Source organism: Balaenoptera borealis (assembly GCF_965194805.1).
Source record: "Balaenoptera borealis genome assembly, chromosome: 13".
NCBI classification, from domain to species: domain Eukaryota; kingdom Metazoa; phylum Chordata; class Mammalia; order Artiodactyla; family Balaenopteridae; genus Balaenoptera; species Balaenoptera borealis.
Window position 1 is genome coordinate 3,111,397 of NC_138870.1, and position 13,663 is coordinate 3,125,059.

The window sequence follows — 13,663 nt, forward strand, 5'->3', positions numbered from 1 at the left end:
GGCGCTGAGCCTTTCAAAGTCACATACAAAGGAGGCTGGAGAGGGCCAGCTCCTCTGCTCATTCCCACCTCTGCTCAGGCCGCTCTCCGTCCTAAGACGCCCCCTCCCCAACTCGCTTACTAACTAAAGGGAATGGGCCCAGGTAAAGGCTTCCCTTCCCCAGGAAGCCCTTCAGAACCACGTGATTCCACACTGATTTTTTTCATTCCTTCCGAAGCATCTTCTCTTTGGCCTTAAACACAGCTTCTGCCTTTTGTCTCTTCTGACTCATGCGTGAGAGTCTGACACCGCAGCAAGCTCCTTGAAAGCAGGGGCCAAGTCTTAGACGTATTCTGTCTCCCCGGGCCCAAGCTCCCAGCTCAGGGCTGGACACACCACGGCCCGCAAATAGAACTTGCTGAATTAAATCCAATGATCCTGAGAACAAATGTCTTCCCTCCAGAAGGAAATATCATTTGGGCTACTGCTCCCTCCAGATGCTACGGGCCCCCCACTCCCTACCCCCTCCCCATGAGGCTCATGAACCTGCTGGGGTTTGTTTTTGGCCCCTTTTCAGAAAGAAGCCTGACCTTTCCGAGGACCTTTTGTCTGTGGGGGCCCCGTGGCTCTGCCTGGAAGACGTGAGACCTGTTTCTCCGCGGCTCAGGAGTCCAGGGCGGTGGGTCTGAGGCAGATACGAGGAAGGCGTGGTCAGCTCCACTCCTGTCACTTCTCCAGGGCTCTTGTGAACCAAGTGTGTTTGCCTTTTGCTACCCTGGGAGGCTGAGAGCCTCTTTTTCTCTGCAGACTGAGATGGGACGTCTCGGGGTAAGAGGCAGTTCAGCTCCTGCTCCGACACCCCTGTCTCCCCCAAGCCCAGCTCCCTGGCACCGTGACTGAGTGGGCCCCCGGCCGTGGTGCTGTCCCCTGGACCTTCGCTGGGTCAGCCCAGACTGCTAACCTGCGGGAGTCTTGGGCCAGCCACACACCTCTCTGAACCTCAGTTTCTTGATCTGTAAAGTGGAGGGGTTGGGCACCATTGAGCACTAGATTCCTCCCTGCAGCAATGTTCTAGGGCCCTAAAATAACACGGCCTTCTCAACACCTCCCCCACTGCTACCCCCATCCCGACACCGACTGCCCCAGGACTTTGAACCTCACTACAGTCAGGGCAGAGCCTCGGCATCGTCCAGCTAGGAGCTCCCACGCGCTGGGATAGGCCTGTCGACAGAATAGGGTTGCCGCCATCCAGCACCCTAGAAAACTGGGGCGCGCGGCGGCGGCGGGGACACAGGGGCCTTTACTCAGTTTGATCCTGAATCAGTAAGTCAGATTCTCCCCTAGTTACCTTTGGAAAAGTTACCTTTTGGTAGTCTAAAAGTTACCTTTTACTGCAGTACTATTATTCACTGAATGATTTTAATAACAATAACATCTGAAAATTTGACCTCTTCTTTACAGTTTATGAAATGATTTTACAGCTACAAACTCAATTTAAAAATCCTCATGACAACCCCATGTAGAAGACAGGGATTATTATTCCCATTTTATATACCAGATGAACGGTTGGATTTACCTAAGTTACCCCACCAAAATCACAGCGCTGAGAATGAATGTCCCGACAGAAACCATAGGTCCCTGGAAGCCAGGAGCAAATACACACCCTTTTAAGGATTCTTACTTTACCACAGGAGAAGTCAGTGAAGCATTTTAAGGAACAATCTCACTAATATATAAATTATATGCAAATAACATGTAAGTGTGGCTCTGGAGGTTTTGAGCCAAGAGCTTGGAGGCCTCTTGCAAAGGGACATGGCAGCTCTCATTCAATCCCTTCCCACAAGCGGAAGCCAGAGAAAGCCGAGGAGGCTGTGAGGAAGAGGATATGGGGCCATTTCCAGCCGTCTTTGTTCTCTCTCCTGACAGTTCTTGTCGGGGGAGAGAGGGAGTGGGAAGGGCAGCGGGGATCTGGGCCAGCGAAGGGCACAGAAAGGGAAAAGAACTGCTACATGTGGCTCCTCTCCACACCCTGCAGCTCTGCCCAGAGCTGGACAGGAAAAGAGAACCGGACTTGGGCTCTGGGTCCTTCACGAAGCTGTCCCCACCCCAGGAAGGCAGGGAGGGAGGGAGGGAGCTCCACAGCTGTGACCCCTCCACGCGCCCCAGTTCTCTGACTCGCACGGGCCAGGCCCCGCTGGGACCGAGCCTCCTGCTAGAATGGGGCAGAGTCTAAGTCTTCTCTCCAGAAAGACTTTGAAAATGGTGACTAAGTTAAAGTATACAATCACCTAAATTGGGCAAAGGAAAACGAGGTGACCCTTGAGAAGGTGACGCAAGACCTCTATACCCACATCATGTACCGTCTGGAGAGGCAAGTCAGGTGACCTCAGGGCAGCTCTTCTACAACTTTATCTACTGTCCCCCAGGACAGGAAGGAAGTCAACCGCTCTGCGGCAGGAAAGGCCACTCATCTGGGTCATCCCAGGGAGACCTGCTGACCAGAATCCATAGGGTGACCGCAGAGCTACAATTGACAACATTTCTTAGAAAAGAAGACCACTGCACTGGTACTTACTCAAGGCTAAACATTTTAAAATTATCTCGTTTAAACCTTGCAACATCTCTATAAGAGAGGAACTCTTTGGCACCGCGTTTTACAGGGGGTAAAGGTCAAGGTCGCTAGCCCACGGGCAGAGCCAGGTTTACACTCAGGAAGGGTGACCCGGAGCTTGCACTCTTGCCCAGAGCACAGCGCTGCCTCCACGCGGGGGTCTTTGACCCGCAGCGCCCAGAGGAGAAGCCAGAGTCGGGGACAGCCAGGCTTGGTGGCGACTGAGGCCTCTGGACAGCAGTGGCTTCAGATCAACTTGTGAAGCAGAAGCCAGTTCCGAGGACCCAGGGCAGTTGCCCAACTTCTGCGGCTCAACAGAGAGCTGGGGTGAGGAAGTCAGAACTTCCTGGGGTGCAAGCAGGGGACAGAGAACACGCCGACACCATGGCGGGGCAGGGACACCCTGCAAGCCTCCGCCCGCAGTCACCTCCTTGGAGACTCAGGGACCCGGGAGAAAAAGCACAGGGGCCAGACTGGTCCTTTCACCCCGAAGAGCTTGAGGGCTTCACAGACACCCCTTAATTACACGCCCAGGAGGGAAGGGGAGGTGGACTGTGCTTTGGCCGGGACACGGGCCTTAGCAGCTGTCGTGAAGACAGGTCTGGAGGTAGAGGGATGCGGGGCGGTGGGTTCGCGGGGGCAGGTGTTAGACATGGTTTCTCAGCTCAGCCGGGGCTTTGACTTCAAAGGAGGAGCCTGGGAGCCTGTGCGGGGCACACACTGGTCCCAGCATCTTTCTTCTGACGCCATCTAGGCACGTGCCAGGCTTCACAACAACAACCTTCCTAGGTTAGGGGACCCAGGACAAGAGCAGGGGTGACCACACTCCTCATGAAATGCAGGCAACTTGAGCATTGCAAGTGCCAGAGACTTGCCACATTCATTTTGGAAGGCAAGCGCCTGGGGATTTTTAATCCTTTATTGGCATAACTAGGGATTCTTTTTTTTTTTTTTCATCTTGATCTTTTGTTAGCACTTTTATGAGTTCATCAGTTTTTCATTAGAGTTCTGAAAATGCTTATTCATTCAGTTCAGCAGTACAGTCCGTTACCAGAAACCTGTACTTGTCAGAGCAAATATGTTCCTATAAAAGGGTTTCATCTTCAAGAAATACATGGAAAAGACTATAACTAGGGATTCTTATCTCCAGGATTAGGTCAAGAAGAGGCTGCTGTACGGAAGGGTGTTCCATTTGGGACAAATCTTAAAGGTATGAGGAAGGAGAGCACCATGCAGTTTCCTTGCACCATTCACAAGTCTTGCTTCTAATTTAGAAGTTGGGAGATAGGCCCACGTCATAGTTAAGAGGCCCCTGATCTTGGCACCTTGACCTCCTTCCTATTTAGGGACAGGGCGGGGGTGGGCTTCCTGGTGAAACTGTAACACTGTCGTTGTCATTTGCCCTGGACCAGAGCATACATTTCCACTGTCCTGAAGAGAGCACGCATACGGATGATTTTCCATCATTCCATCCTTGAAAACTTTGTGCTGCTACCACCCAAGGATCCAGACACGGGTCTTCCCTAGATCAGGCCCTTGAACCTACACACATTCCTTTTCTCTGCAGTGCAACCCATAATTAATCAGCAGAATGCAAGGCATCTTGAGGCACAAACCAGAAAGAGGTTAGTAATTTGTAGGTGCACTACCCAGTTGCTCAGTGCAGCGTGACAGTTGACCCCAATGACCAGGTCATCATCACTGCCTCTCTTTCCTGCCTCTCTCCTCTGGCCCCGGCTCCTGGAGAAGTCCTGCTCTGCTCCTAGAACTATTCTGTCTGTAGGACTTTGCTTCAGTCTTGGCCAGGCAGACACTCAGGATGGCGGCGTGGTTCTGGGTTTCCACATCCAGAAATCCCCTTGAGCCAGTTCTTCACCTTCCCGAGAACTTCCTCTGCTCCCAGGAATTCTCATCAGCTTTTTTAACCAGTTTACCTCTAGCCCATCCCATTAAAAGAGCTCTCTGTAGCCCTTCACCCCAGATGGGGCCCGCTAGGATGGCCACCCCACGTCTCGGAGAGCAGTCCTCACTTCTCAGCCCTGTCCTTCCCTGTGCTTCCCACACCCACACCAACCAACCGGGCCTGCTCTTGCCTATCCGTGGGTACTGAAGCAGGTACAGGAAATTGCGTGGGGCACGCTTCCTGTGTTCCAGGAGCACGCAGCCCATGGGCTGAGTCTCACACGTAGCCCTCGTCACTACCCCATGGTACACGCTGTCCTGGGGGATGAACCCGACGCTTTGGGAGGATTGAGAAAGAGGGATAAATTTAGCCTACGGGGCTGAGAAAGGCTTCCCAGTTGAGCTGGGCTCTGAAGGGTAAGTGGGGTTTCTTCAAGTAGAAAAAAGAACAGGAGACAGGTATAGCTTTTGAAAGGGCAGGATCAATCCTTTTAAAAAATCATGCTCCTTTTGATAAACGTAATAAGTTCCCACGTATCACTCTATCACCTGAGATTCCGATGTGCCTTCCTAGTGGGGCCTGCATCTCTCCTTTGAGAATCACTCACTAAAGTGAGAGATAACTATAGATTGTCATTTCTACCATCACAGTGAAACCAGAAAGGGTTCCTCCGTGCATGCACATACACACACACACACACACACACACACACACACACACACACACACACACACACACCTTTTGCACGTTCACACCACGGCTCACCCCTGATTCTTCAGAGAACCTCCCTGAGGTCCCTGCTTGGCCTCTGTGGTCACGTCAGGGGCGTGAGCATGTGAGCGGGAGAGGTCAAGACCTTGGGCTGGACCACAGCCTCCCGAGCCAGGCAGCTTCCTCGGCTTTGCCTGAGAGCGGTGCTGTTCTCAGGGCGCTGACACTGCATGCCACCCGGCGTGTGAAGACACAGTCCTGCCCTCAGGCCCCGGGGAACCTGAGCTAGAGAGAGACTCAGCTCTGGGTGCAAACTCAGCCCGAAAAGAGCAGGCAGGCTGGGCCCTGAGGTCCGAGGCCTCCGTCTCCTTGTCTGAGGAAAAAGTGAGCTGGCTCAGGACCCCTCAGAAGAAGGCAGCTCTCGGGCGGCCGCGGAGCAGAGGATAAGAGGGAGACGGAATCGGCCAGGACCCCGGGCGCTACAGAGCGTCTGGGGATGGAGGGGGAGGGTGGCCGTGGGTGAGCGGGAAACGTGGGCAGAGGCAAGGACTGGGGGAGGAGGTGAGAGGGCAGCACGTGGCCAGCGAAGAGGGCCACCTGCCAAGGCTCCTGCGGACACGGGCACACCTCCCTCCCCCACCCGCCCTGGGGCCCACAGCCCAGCTCTGCTGAGCAGGTGCCCCTGGAGAAGGCTGGAAAGCAAAGGCAAAAGGACGGAAGGGATGGGTCTTCAGGTGGAGTACGACCCGGCATCAAAGACCCGCCGTTCCCGCTAGACCACCGACTCTCTCCCTGGTACCATCTCCCCAGCCACAGGTCTCGGGCGAGTTGCTTCTCCTCCCTCAACCTCATTTTCCTCTTCTGGAAGATGGGTTCTTGTAGGGTCTTTGTTTTTTTTTTAATTGAAGTATAGCCGATTTACAACATTGTGTTAGTTTCAGGTGTACGGCAAAGAGATTCCGGTTTATATATCTATTCTTTCTCAGATTCTTTGCCCTTATAGGTTATTACAAGATACTGAGCAGAGCTCCCTGTGCTGTACAGCAGGTCCTTGTTTTTTATCTGTTTTATATATAGTGGTGTGTATGTGTTAATCCCAAACTCCCAATTTCTCTCCCTCACACTTGCAGGGTTTAAATGAGACAGCACCTTGGAAAGTGCCACATGCCACGCCTGGCACTCAGTGGAGACACTCTTGTTACTCCTTCAGTGGAAGAAAAGCCATTTACTCTTTAAAATACATGGTGAGATTCAAAAGTAGAGAGAATGACCCAGAAACAAGAGAAAAGGATCCGTGCGCGCTTTTCTAGGAGCCGCAGAAATGGCAGGTTAGACACAGCCATCGTGGGGTTTGCTCCTCAGCAGGTGGGTGGCTCAGAGCACCCAAATCAGGCCAGCCTGGGGGGCACGGGAGGGGGTGTGAAGAGGAACCCGGGGGCCAGGGCCAGGGTCCCATCCAGGCTCAGCCACTGGACTGCGTGGCTTTGGGTGCATCACTTAACCTCCGTGGCCACACTTTGCCTGGTGCCTTTTGTCCCTTTCACCCCGATGCCGCGATTCCATGAGGCCTCCTGGCATCCCTTGGACAGTCCATGGACTGGTCTGCTAGCCAGTCAGTCAGGCGATCAATCTATCCATCCATTCAGTTCACCTCTGACACTTCTATCGTCGCAATGATGAACGCATCCCAAGTGAGGGGTAGGGGGGCTGCAGAGGCGGGGGCCCCCATTTTACAAGGATACCCAGATCTTTATAAGGATCAGAGGAGACTCAGGCGCTTCTGGTTACGGGACAGAAATGAACCTGAAGCAACTAAGATCAGGAGGGGGATTTATTACAGGTGGCAGGGTCATTCCCAGAAACCACAGGCAGGGTGGTCAGGGGGCCCATCACTGGAAGCAGAGACCAGGACGCCCTGCCGACGCCAGCGGCTTCCTTCCCTGTGCCTCTCACTTCTGCTCCTCCCTGCGCATCTTGGTTCACGTCATCAGCACAGGCTTAATAGCAACAGTGACCTCATTTCCAAATGCAGGGGGGAGAGAATCTGATTGGCCCTGCCCTGGTGGGTGCTGAGTCCACTCAGCCTCAGCCAGAGGAGCCAGGCATGCATGGGCCACTGTGATAATCCTGTAGATACGATCTCACTAGGCTGCCTCCTGGTGAGTGGATGCGGGGCGGCGGGGGGGATCTCACAGCAGGGGAGGTTGTGACTGGCCTGACAGCCCAACGGGGGTTGTGTTAGTCAGGACACGTGTTGGGCTGCTGTAACCAGACTCCAGAGAACAGAGGCTTAGGCAAGACGATTATTTCTCTCCGTGTGTAGCGGTGTCGGCGCAAACAGTCCAGGGATAATACGGTGGTTCCACGGTGTTGGGGACCCAGGCTCCTCTTGCTTGTAGCTCTTCCCTAAGGACGTTTGCCTTGTGCACATGGGTGAGGATGGCTCCCCACAATGTCCACATTTGCAGTCGAGGAAAGGCGGGGAGGGAAGGCATGGGCCTTCCCTTTAAGGGCACAGTCACTGCTGCTAACTTCTCAACGGCCAGCACTTGGTAATGTGGACATGGTGCAAGAGAGAGATGGGGAAAGGATGACCAGCTAGGTGGTCCTGCACCCGGTCAACAACCCTGTGAGGTCAAGTAGATGCTGGGGACGACGTCCTACACAGGGCGATATGGCCTTGGTTCCTGGGAACTCAGCGAGGTGTCTGCCTCTCCTGACTGTGTCTTTGGGAGGAGGTTATGCCACGGAAGAGCGTGGCCAGCACGGGAAGACCATCAACGTGGGCCCTGCCAAGGAAGATGGGCTGGCCGAGCTCACACCAGCGATGTCTAAACGTTCTGCTCTCTTACACCACGGCGAGGAAACGCCTCTTCCCCTCCCCTAATTCAGGGTGCGGAACAGGACGTTCTTGGGCCAGGTTGCAGAAGTCAGGGTGATGACAGGGGGTCCTGTAAAGAGGCGGTTTCCAGGGCTGCGGTTCTCGTAGCCCCAGCGCGGGCTGCTGGCCTAGGGGAGCTGAAGTCTCTTCCTGCAAGCACCGGGCCCACACGCTGTGCTCCTGCCGGCCAACCCCGTCCCTCGGCTGTGTTGGGAGCAGCTGATCCAGCAGTGAGGCCGTGCGGAGCTCCTGCTGCATGCAGGGCAGGTGCTGGCTGCTGGGCGGGACCCGTGGCGGAGGAGGCTAAGCCCACTGTCCCTCCTCTCGGCCGCCAGCCTGACCTTCTCTTCAGCCACAAGCTTCCGGCTCACCAGTACTCACTTGACGGGCGAGAGGCTTGGCGTCAGCGAATGGATGGGTCATGAGTCACGGTGCACAGGGCAGTTTTGCGGCTGAGCAGTCACCACCCTGCACTGCGCTTTGGGCCAGAGAGGAGATGCCAGGGGGGCCGATGCCCGTCCCTGGGCAGCACTGGTTCTGTGCCTGTTAGGTGTCGGGATGGGGGAGGCGGGGGGTGGATAAAGGAGCAGGAACTAGCGGTGGACCTCGCAGCTCTCGGTCACGGTGATGTCCAGGGTGGGAGGAGAGCCGGCGGCACAGAGCCGAGCCAGGGTCCACCTGCGGCCTAACGCTACGTGGCTCCGACTGATCTGAGCGAACTTCCACGTTCAAATATCATTTCCCCCATTGTAAAAAACCGGATAGGGACTTACCCCGTGGCGCAGTAGTTAAGAATCCGCCTGCCAATGCAGGGGACACGGGTTCGAGCCCTGGTCCGGGAAGATCCCACATGCCACAGAGCAATGAAGCCCGTGCGCCACAACTACTGAGCCTGAGCTCTAGAGCCCGCGAGCCACAACTACTGAGCCCGCGTGCCACAACTACTGAAGCCCACACACTCTAGAGCCTGTGCTCCACAACAAGAAAAGCCACCGCAATGAGAAGCCCACACACCGCAACCAAGAGTAGCCCTCGCTTGCCGCAACTAGAGAAAGCCCGTGCGCAGCAACGAAGACCCAATGCAGCCAAAAATAAAATAAAACAAAACAAACAAACAAACAAACAAAAAACCCAGATAATAACTGTCTTGTTGAATCTAAGGATTTACACAATGAAGAGCACTGGCAAAGGTCAGGTCTGTGCTCACTGGTCTCCGTGCCCTTCAGCACCTGCACCTGGACACACCTCCGTGTGTGTAGTGACCCCTCCGTGCGCACCGTGCGGACCGAACCCCTGGGATCGACTGGTCCATTTACATGCAAGGAAACTGAAAGCCAGCAAGGGACGGAGACTGGCCTAGGTGACACGGGCCAGCGGGGACCACAGGCCTGGAGAGCCCCAGTCGGGACGGGCCTCTGCTCATCAGCACCAGGGCCCTTCCTCTCCAAGTGGCAGCGCCCGACTCGGATTCCTATCTTTCACCTCCAGTGCCTCTGCTCCCACCCCTCACCGCACTGTCCCCGGCTTGGTTGGCTAACAGCATAAAGGCCGGAAAGGGATTGGTCTGCAGGAGAGCTGTCGCGGATCCCTGCCCGCCAGGGCACCGGTGCCCGGGGCTCAAGTACAGAGGCTGAGGAGCAGGGGCTCTGGAGCCAGACTGCCCGGGGTTGGAGTCCCAGTTCGGCCACTCATGAGCTACATGACCGCATTTCATCCCTTTATGCCTCAGCTTCCTCATCTGGAAAATGGGGATCGAGATGGTATTTCAGGTCACAAGGCTGCTGTGCTTAGGAAGGTCCTGGCGCACAGAGTGCCCATAGTTAAGTGTCCGCGGCTGTTTGAGGCTGTTAAGTGTCAGGCCTTTATACAGGTGGTGACTACAGTTGGCCTTCACAGGACAGCCTTTTGCTGATGGTGGAGTTTGTTGTTTCCAGATAGGACGAGATTCCCACAGGTGTTTTAAAGGACTGGGGGCTCTGCAAACTCTTGGAGGACTGGGCGCTTCTCCCGTAGAGACGGTCAAGGACTGAGTACAGGGCTGTCCAGCTGGTGGACGGTTAGAAAGCAGTGACCAATAACTCCTGGGGAGGTAGAGACCTGGGAGGACGTCCTCTATCCACACACCCTGAGGGCTGAGATGGGACACCAGCTTCCTACAGACACATCTCCTTTTCCTTTAAAAATCTTTAAAATCCCAGCTTTTATTCAAATTTGCTCAGCGTTGGAAAGTCAACAGAACCCTCAGCACAAAGAAGGTGGCTGAAAGCCAAGGGGACCAGAGCCAGGAAAACTGTGGCGCAGGCAGCCCTGCTCCTGCCAAGAGTGGGATGCGATTCCAACCCTACCCGCTCCCGAGCGCTGGGGCAGGACACCCACTCTGCTGAGAAGGTGGCCCTAGTTCAGCCTCGCCCCCCTCCGCAGCCCACCCGCCAGGCGTCATCCCGGGCTCACTCACTCACTCACAGCCAATCGTCACACCTGAGAGGTGGTGTTCCTCATGGCTTCCCATGTCAACACCTGGCCTAACAGGTTCCTGGAGTAGAGCTGTCACCTGTTTCCTGCTATAAACATGCTTTCTGCCTTCTCTGCTGTGTGCCTGTCTTTGTAATTTGGTCCGAGCACCATGTGCCACGGTCCCAGGAACGCTTCCCGAGATGGTCACCCCAAAGTAGTCCCAGCTCCAGCATCCTCACCGTCATCATCTACAGAATACCTTGCAGAGGACTGGCCATGGGGTCAGGTATTTTACACAGTATCTTTAATCCACCCAGCACCCAACCTCGCAGTGCTTCTCACACGTGAATGTGCATATAAGCCACCTGGGAATCGTGTTAAAACGCAGATTCGGCTGAATAGGTCTGGGGGAGGCCTGAGAGCCTGCATTTCTCGCAAGCTCCCAGGTGATATTGATGCTGCTGGTTCTAACTCTTTGAGGAGCAAATGTATCTGGCAGAACATTCTGGTTGCAAGTGACTGAAATCCAATGTGAACTGGTTAGGCAGGAAGAGGAATTTATTACGAGGATGTCGAGTGTCTCACAAGGCCAGCTACGGCACGAAAGCTGGGCCTCGGGAAGAGCTGGAGCCCGGGAGGACCCTCCCGGCCTCCGGCCTCTGCTCTCTCCTTGCGCCCGCTTCACGGCTTTGCTCTTCCTCTGTGCCCTCCTTCCGTCCGCTCTGTTCTGGCTAGTGCCAAGCAGCACTCCCCACAGGCCTGTGGGTTCCGTGTCTTCTTCCTTGATCTACTCTTCGATTTGCTCGTGCATATCTTCCAGTAACTTCCTAAGAAAGTGAGCAAGTAAAATTTTTGCTGCTTACATAACTGAAAATATCTTTACACTTGATTGACAATCTGCCCGAGTATAGAATTTTAGCTTCCAGAGTGGCTATTGTGATAACAGATGCCATTTCCATTCTCTATCCTTCGTACCTCGTGTCTGAAAATTTTTAGATTCTTCTCTCTGCTCTCCAGTGTTCTCAAGCTTCACAGTGGTGTGCCCTGGGATGGGTTTTTTCTCGTTCATTATACTGGGCACTTGACGAGTCCTTATGACCTGGAAACTTTTGTCCTCCTGCTCTAGAAAAAAAATTTTTTTATTATTTATTTCGTTATTTCTTTCCCTCTCTTTTCTTTGTTCAATCTGCCAGGAGCCTGTTATTAGGATGTTGGATCTCCTGACGGGATCCTTTAATCTTCTTATCTTCTGTATCTAATTGTCCATCTCTATCTCTTTGTTTTAATTTCTGTGAGGTTTCACAAACCTCTTTTTTTAACTTTTCAAGTTGAGTTTAAAAAATTTATATTTTTATTTCATATTTTTAATTTCCAAGAGTTCTTTTTTTGTTGTTATTCTCGGAATACTCCTTCTTCTTTTTCTTTTTTTAAAACACAGTAAGATAAGCAAAATGAGACGACAGAAAAACACACAGCAGATGAAGGAGCAGGGTCAAAACACACCAGACCTAACAAATGAAGAGGAAATAGGTAGTCTACCTGAAAAAGAATTCAGAATAATGATAGTAAGGATGATCCAAAATCTTGGAAATAGAATAGACAAAATGCAAGAAACATTTAACAAGGACGTAGAAGAACTAAAGAGGAACCAAGCAACGATGAAAAACACAATAAATGAAATTAAAAATACTCTAGATGGGATCAATAGCAGAATAACTGAGGCAGAAGAAAGGATAAGTGACCTGGAAGATAAAATGGTGGAAATAACTACTGCAGAGCAGGATAAAGAAAAAAGAATGAAAAGAACTGAGGACAGTCTCAGAGACCTCTGGGACAACATTAAACGCACCAACATTTGAATTATAGGGGTCCCAGAAGAAGAAGAGAAAAAGAAAGGGACTGAGAAAATATTTGAAGAGATTATAGTTGAAAACTTCCCTAATATGGGAAAGGAAATAGTTAATCAAGTCCAGGAAGCACAGAGAGTCCCATACAGGATAAACCCAAGGAGAAACACGCCAAGACACATATTAATCAAACTGTCAAAAATTAAATATAAAGAAAACATATTAAAAGCAGCAAGGGAAAAACAACAAATAACACACAAGGGAATCCCCATAAGGTTAACATCTGATCTTTCAGCAGAAACTCTGCAAGCCAGAAGGGAGTGGCAGGATATACTTAAAGTGATGAAGGAGAAAAACCTACAACCAAGATTACTCTACCCAGCAAGGATCTCATTCAGATATGATGGAGAAATTAAAACCTTTACAGACAAGCAAAAGCTGAGAGAGTTCAGCACCACCAAACCAGCTTTACAACAAATGCTAAAGAAGCGTCTCTAGGCAAGAAACACAAGAGAAGGAAAACACCTACAATAACAAACCCAAAACATTTAAGAAAATGGGAATAGGAACATACATATCGATAATTACCTTGAATGTAAATGGATTAAATGCTCCCACCAAAAGACACAGACTGGCTGAATGGATACAAAAACAAGACCCATATATATGCTGTCTACAAGAGACCCACTTCAGACCTAGAGACACATACAGACTGAAAGTGAGGGGATGGAAAAAGATATTCCATGCAAATGGAAATCAAAAGAAAGCTGGAGTAGCAATTCTCATATCAGACAAAATAGACTTTAAAATAAAGAATATTATAAGAGACAAAGAAGGACACTATATAATGATCAAGGGATCGATCCAAGAGGAAGGTATAACAATTGTAAATATTTATGCACCCAACATAGGAGCACCTCAATACATAAGGCAAATACTAACAGCCCTAAAAGGGGAAATCGACAGCAACACAATCATAGTAGGGGACTTTAACACCCCACTTTCACCAATGGACAGATCATCCAAAATGAAAATAAATAAGGAAACACAAGCTTTAAATGATACATTAAACAAGATGGACTTAATTGATATTTATAGGACATTCCACCCAAAAACAACAGAATACACATTTTTCTCAAGTGCGCATGGAACATTCTCCAGGATAGATCATATCTTGGGTCACAAATCAAGCCTTGGTAAATTTAAGAAAATTGAAATCGTATCAAGTATCTTTTCCGACCACAACGCTATGAGACTAGATATCAATTACAGGAAAA

The 13,663-nt window shown here is 51.7% G+C and overlaps 2 protein-coding genes across 3 annotated transcripts in view; one reads left to right on the forward strand and one right to left on the reverse strand.

The window, feature by feature from the left end:
* The window catches only part of NINJ2 (ninjurin 2), a 75,881-nt gene that overhangs the window by 27,909 nt on the left and 34,309 nt on the right, over nucleotides 1-13,663 (forward strand). The gene's annotated exons all lie outside the window — the stretch shown is intronic.
* Nucleotides 11,080-13,663, reverse strand: part of LOC309609097 (uncharacterized protein) — a gene marked incomplete at its 5' end in the record, with an annotated part of 34,345 nt that continues 31,761 nt past the window's right edge. Inside the window, 2 exons of the mRNA XM_082350044.1 lie at nucleotides 11,080-11,366; nucleotides 11,515-11,661. Coding sequence (XP_082206170.1) covers nucleotides 11,221-11,366; nucleotides 11,515-11,661 — 293 coding nt within the window. The 3' untranslated portion in view covers nucleotides 11,080-11,220. The remainder of the gene's footprint in view (nucleotides 11,367-11,514; nucleotides 11,662-13,663) is intronic.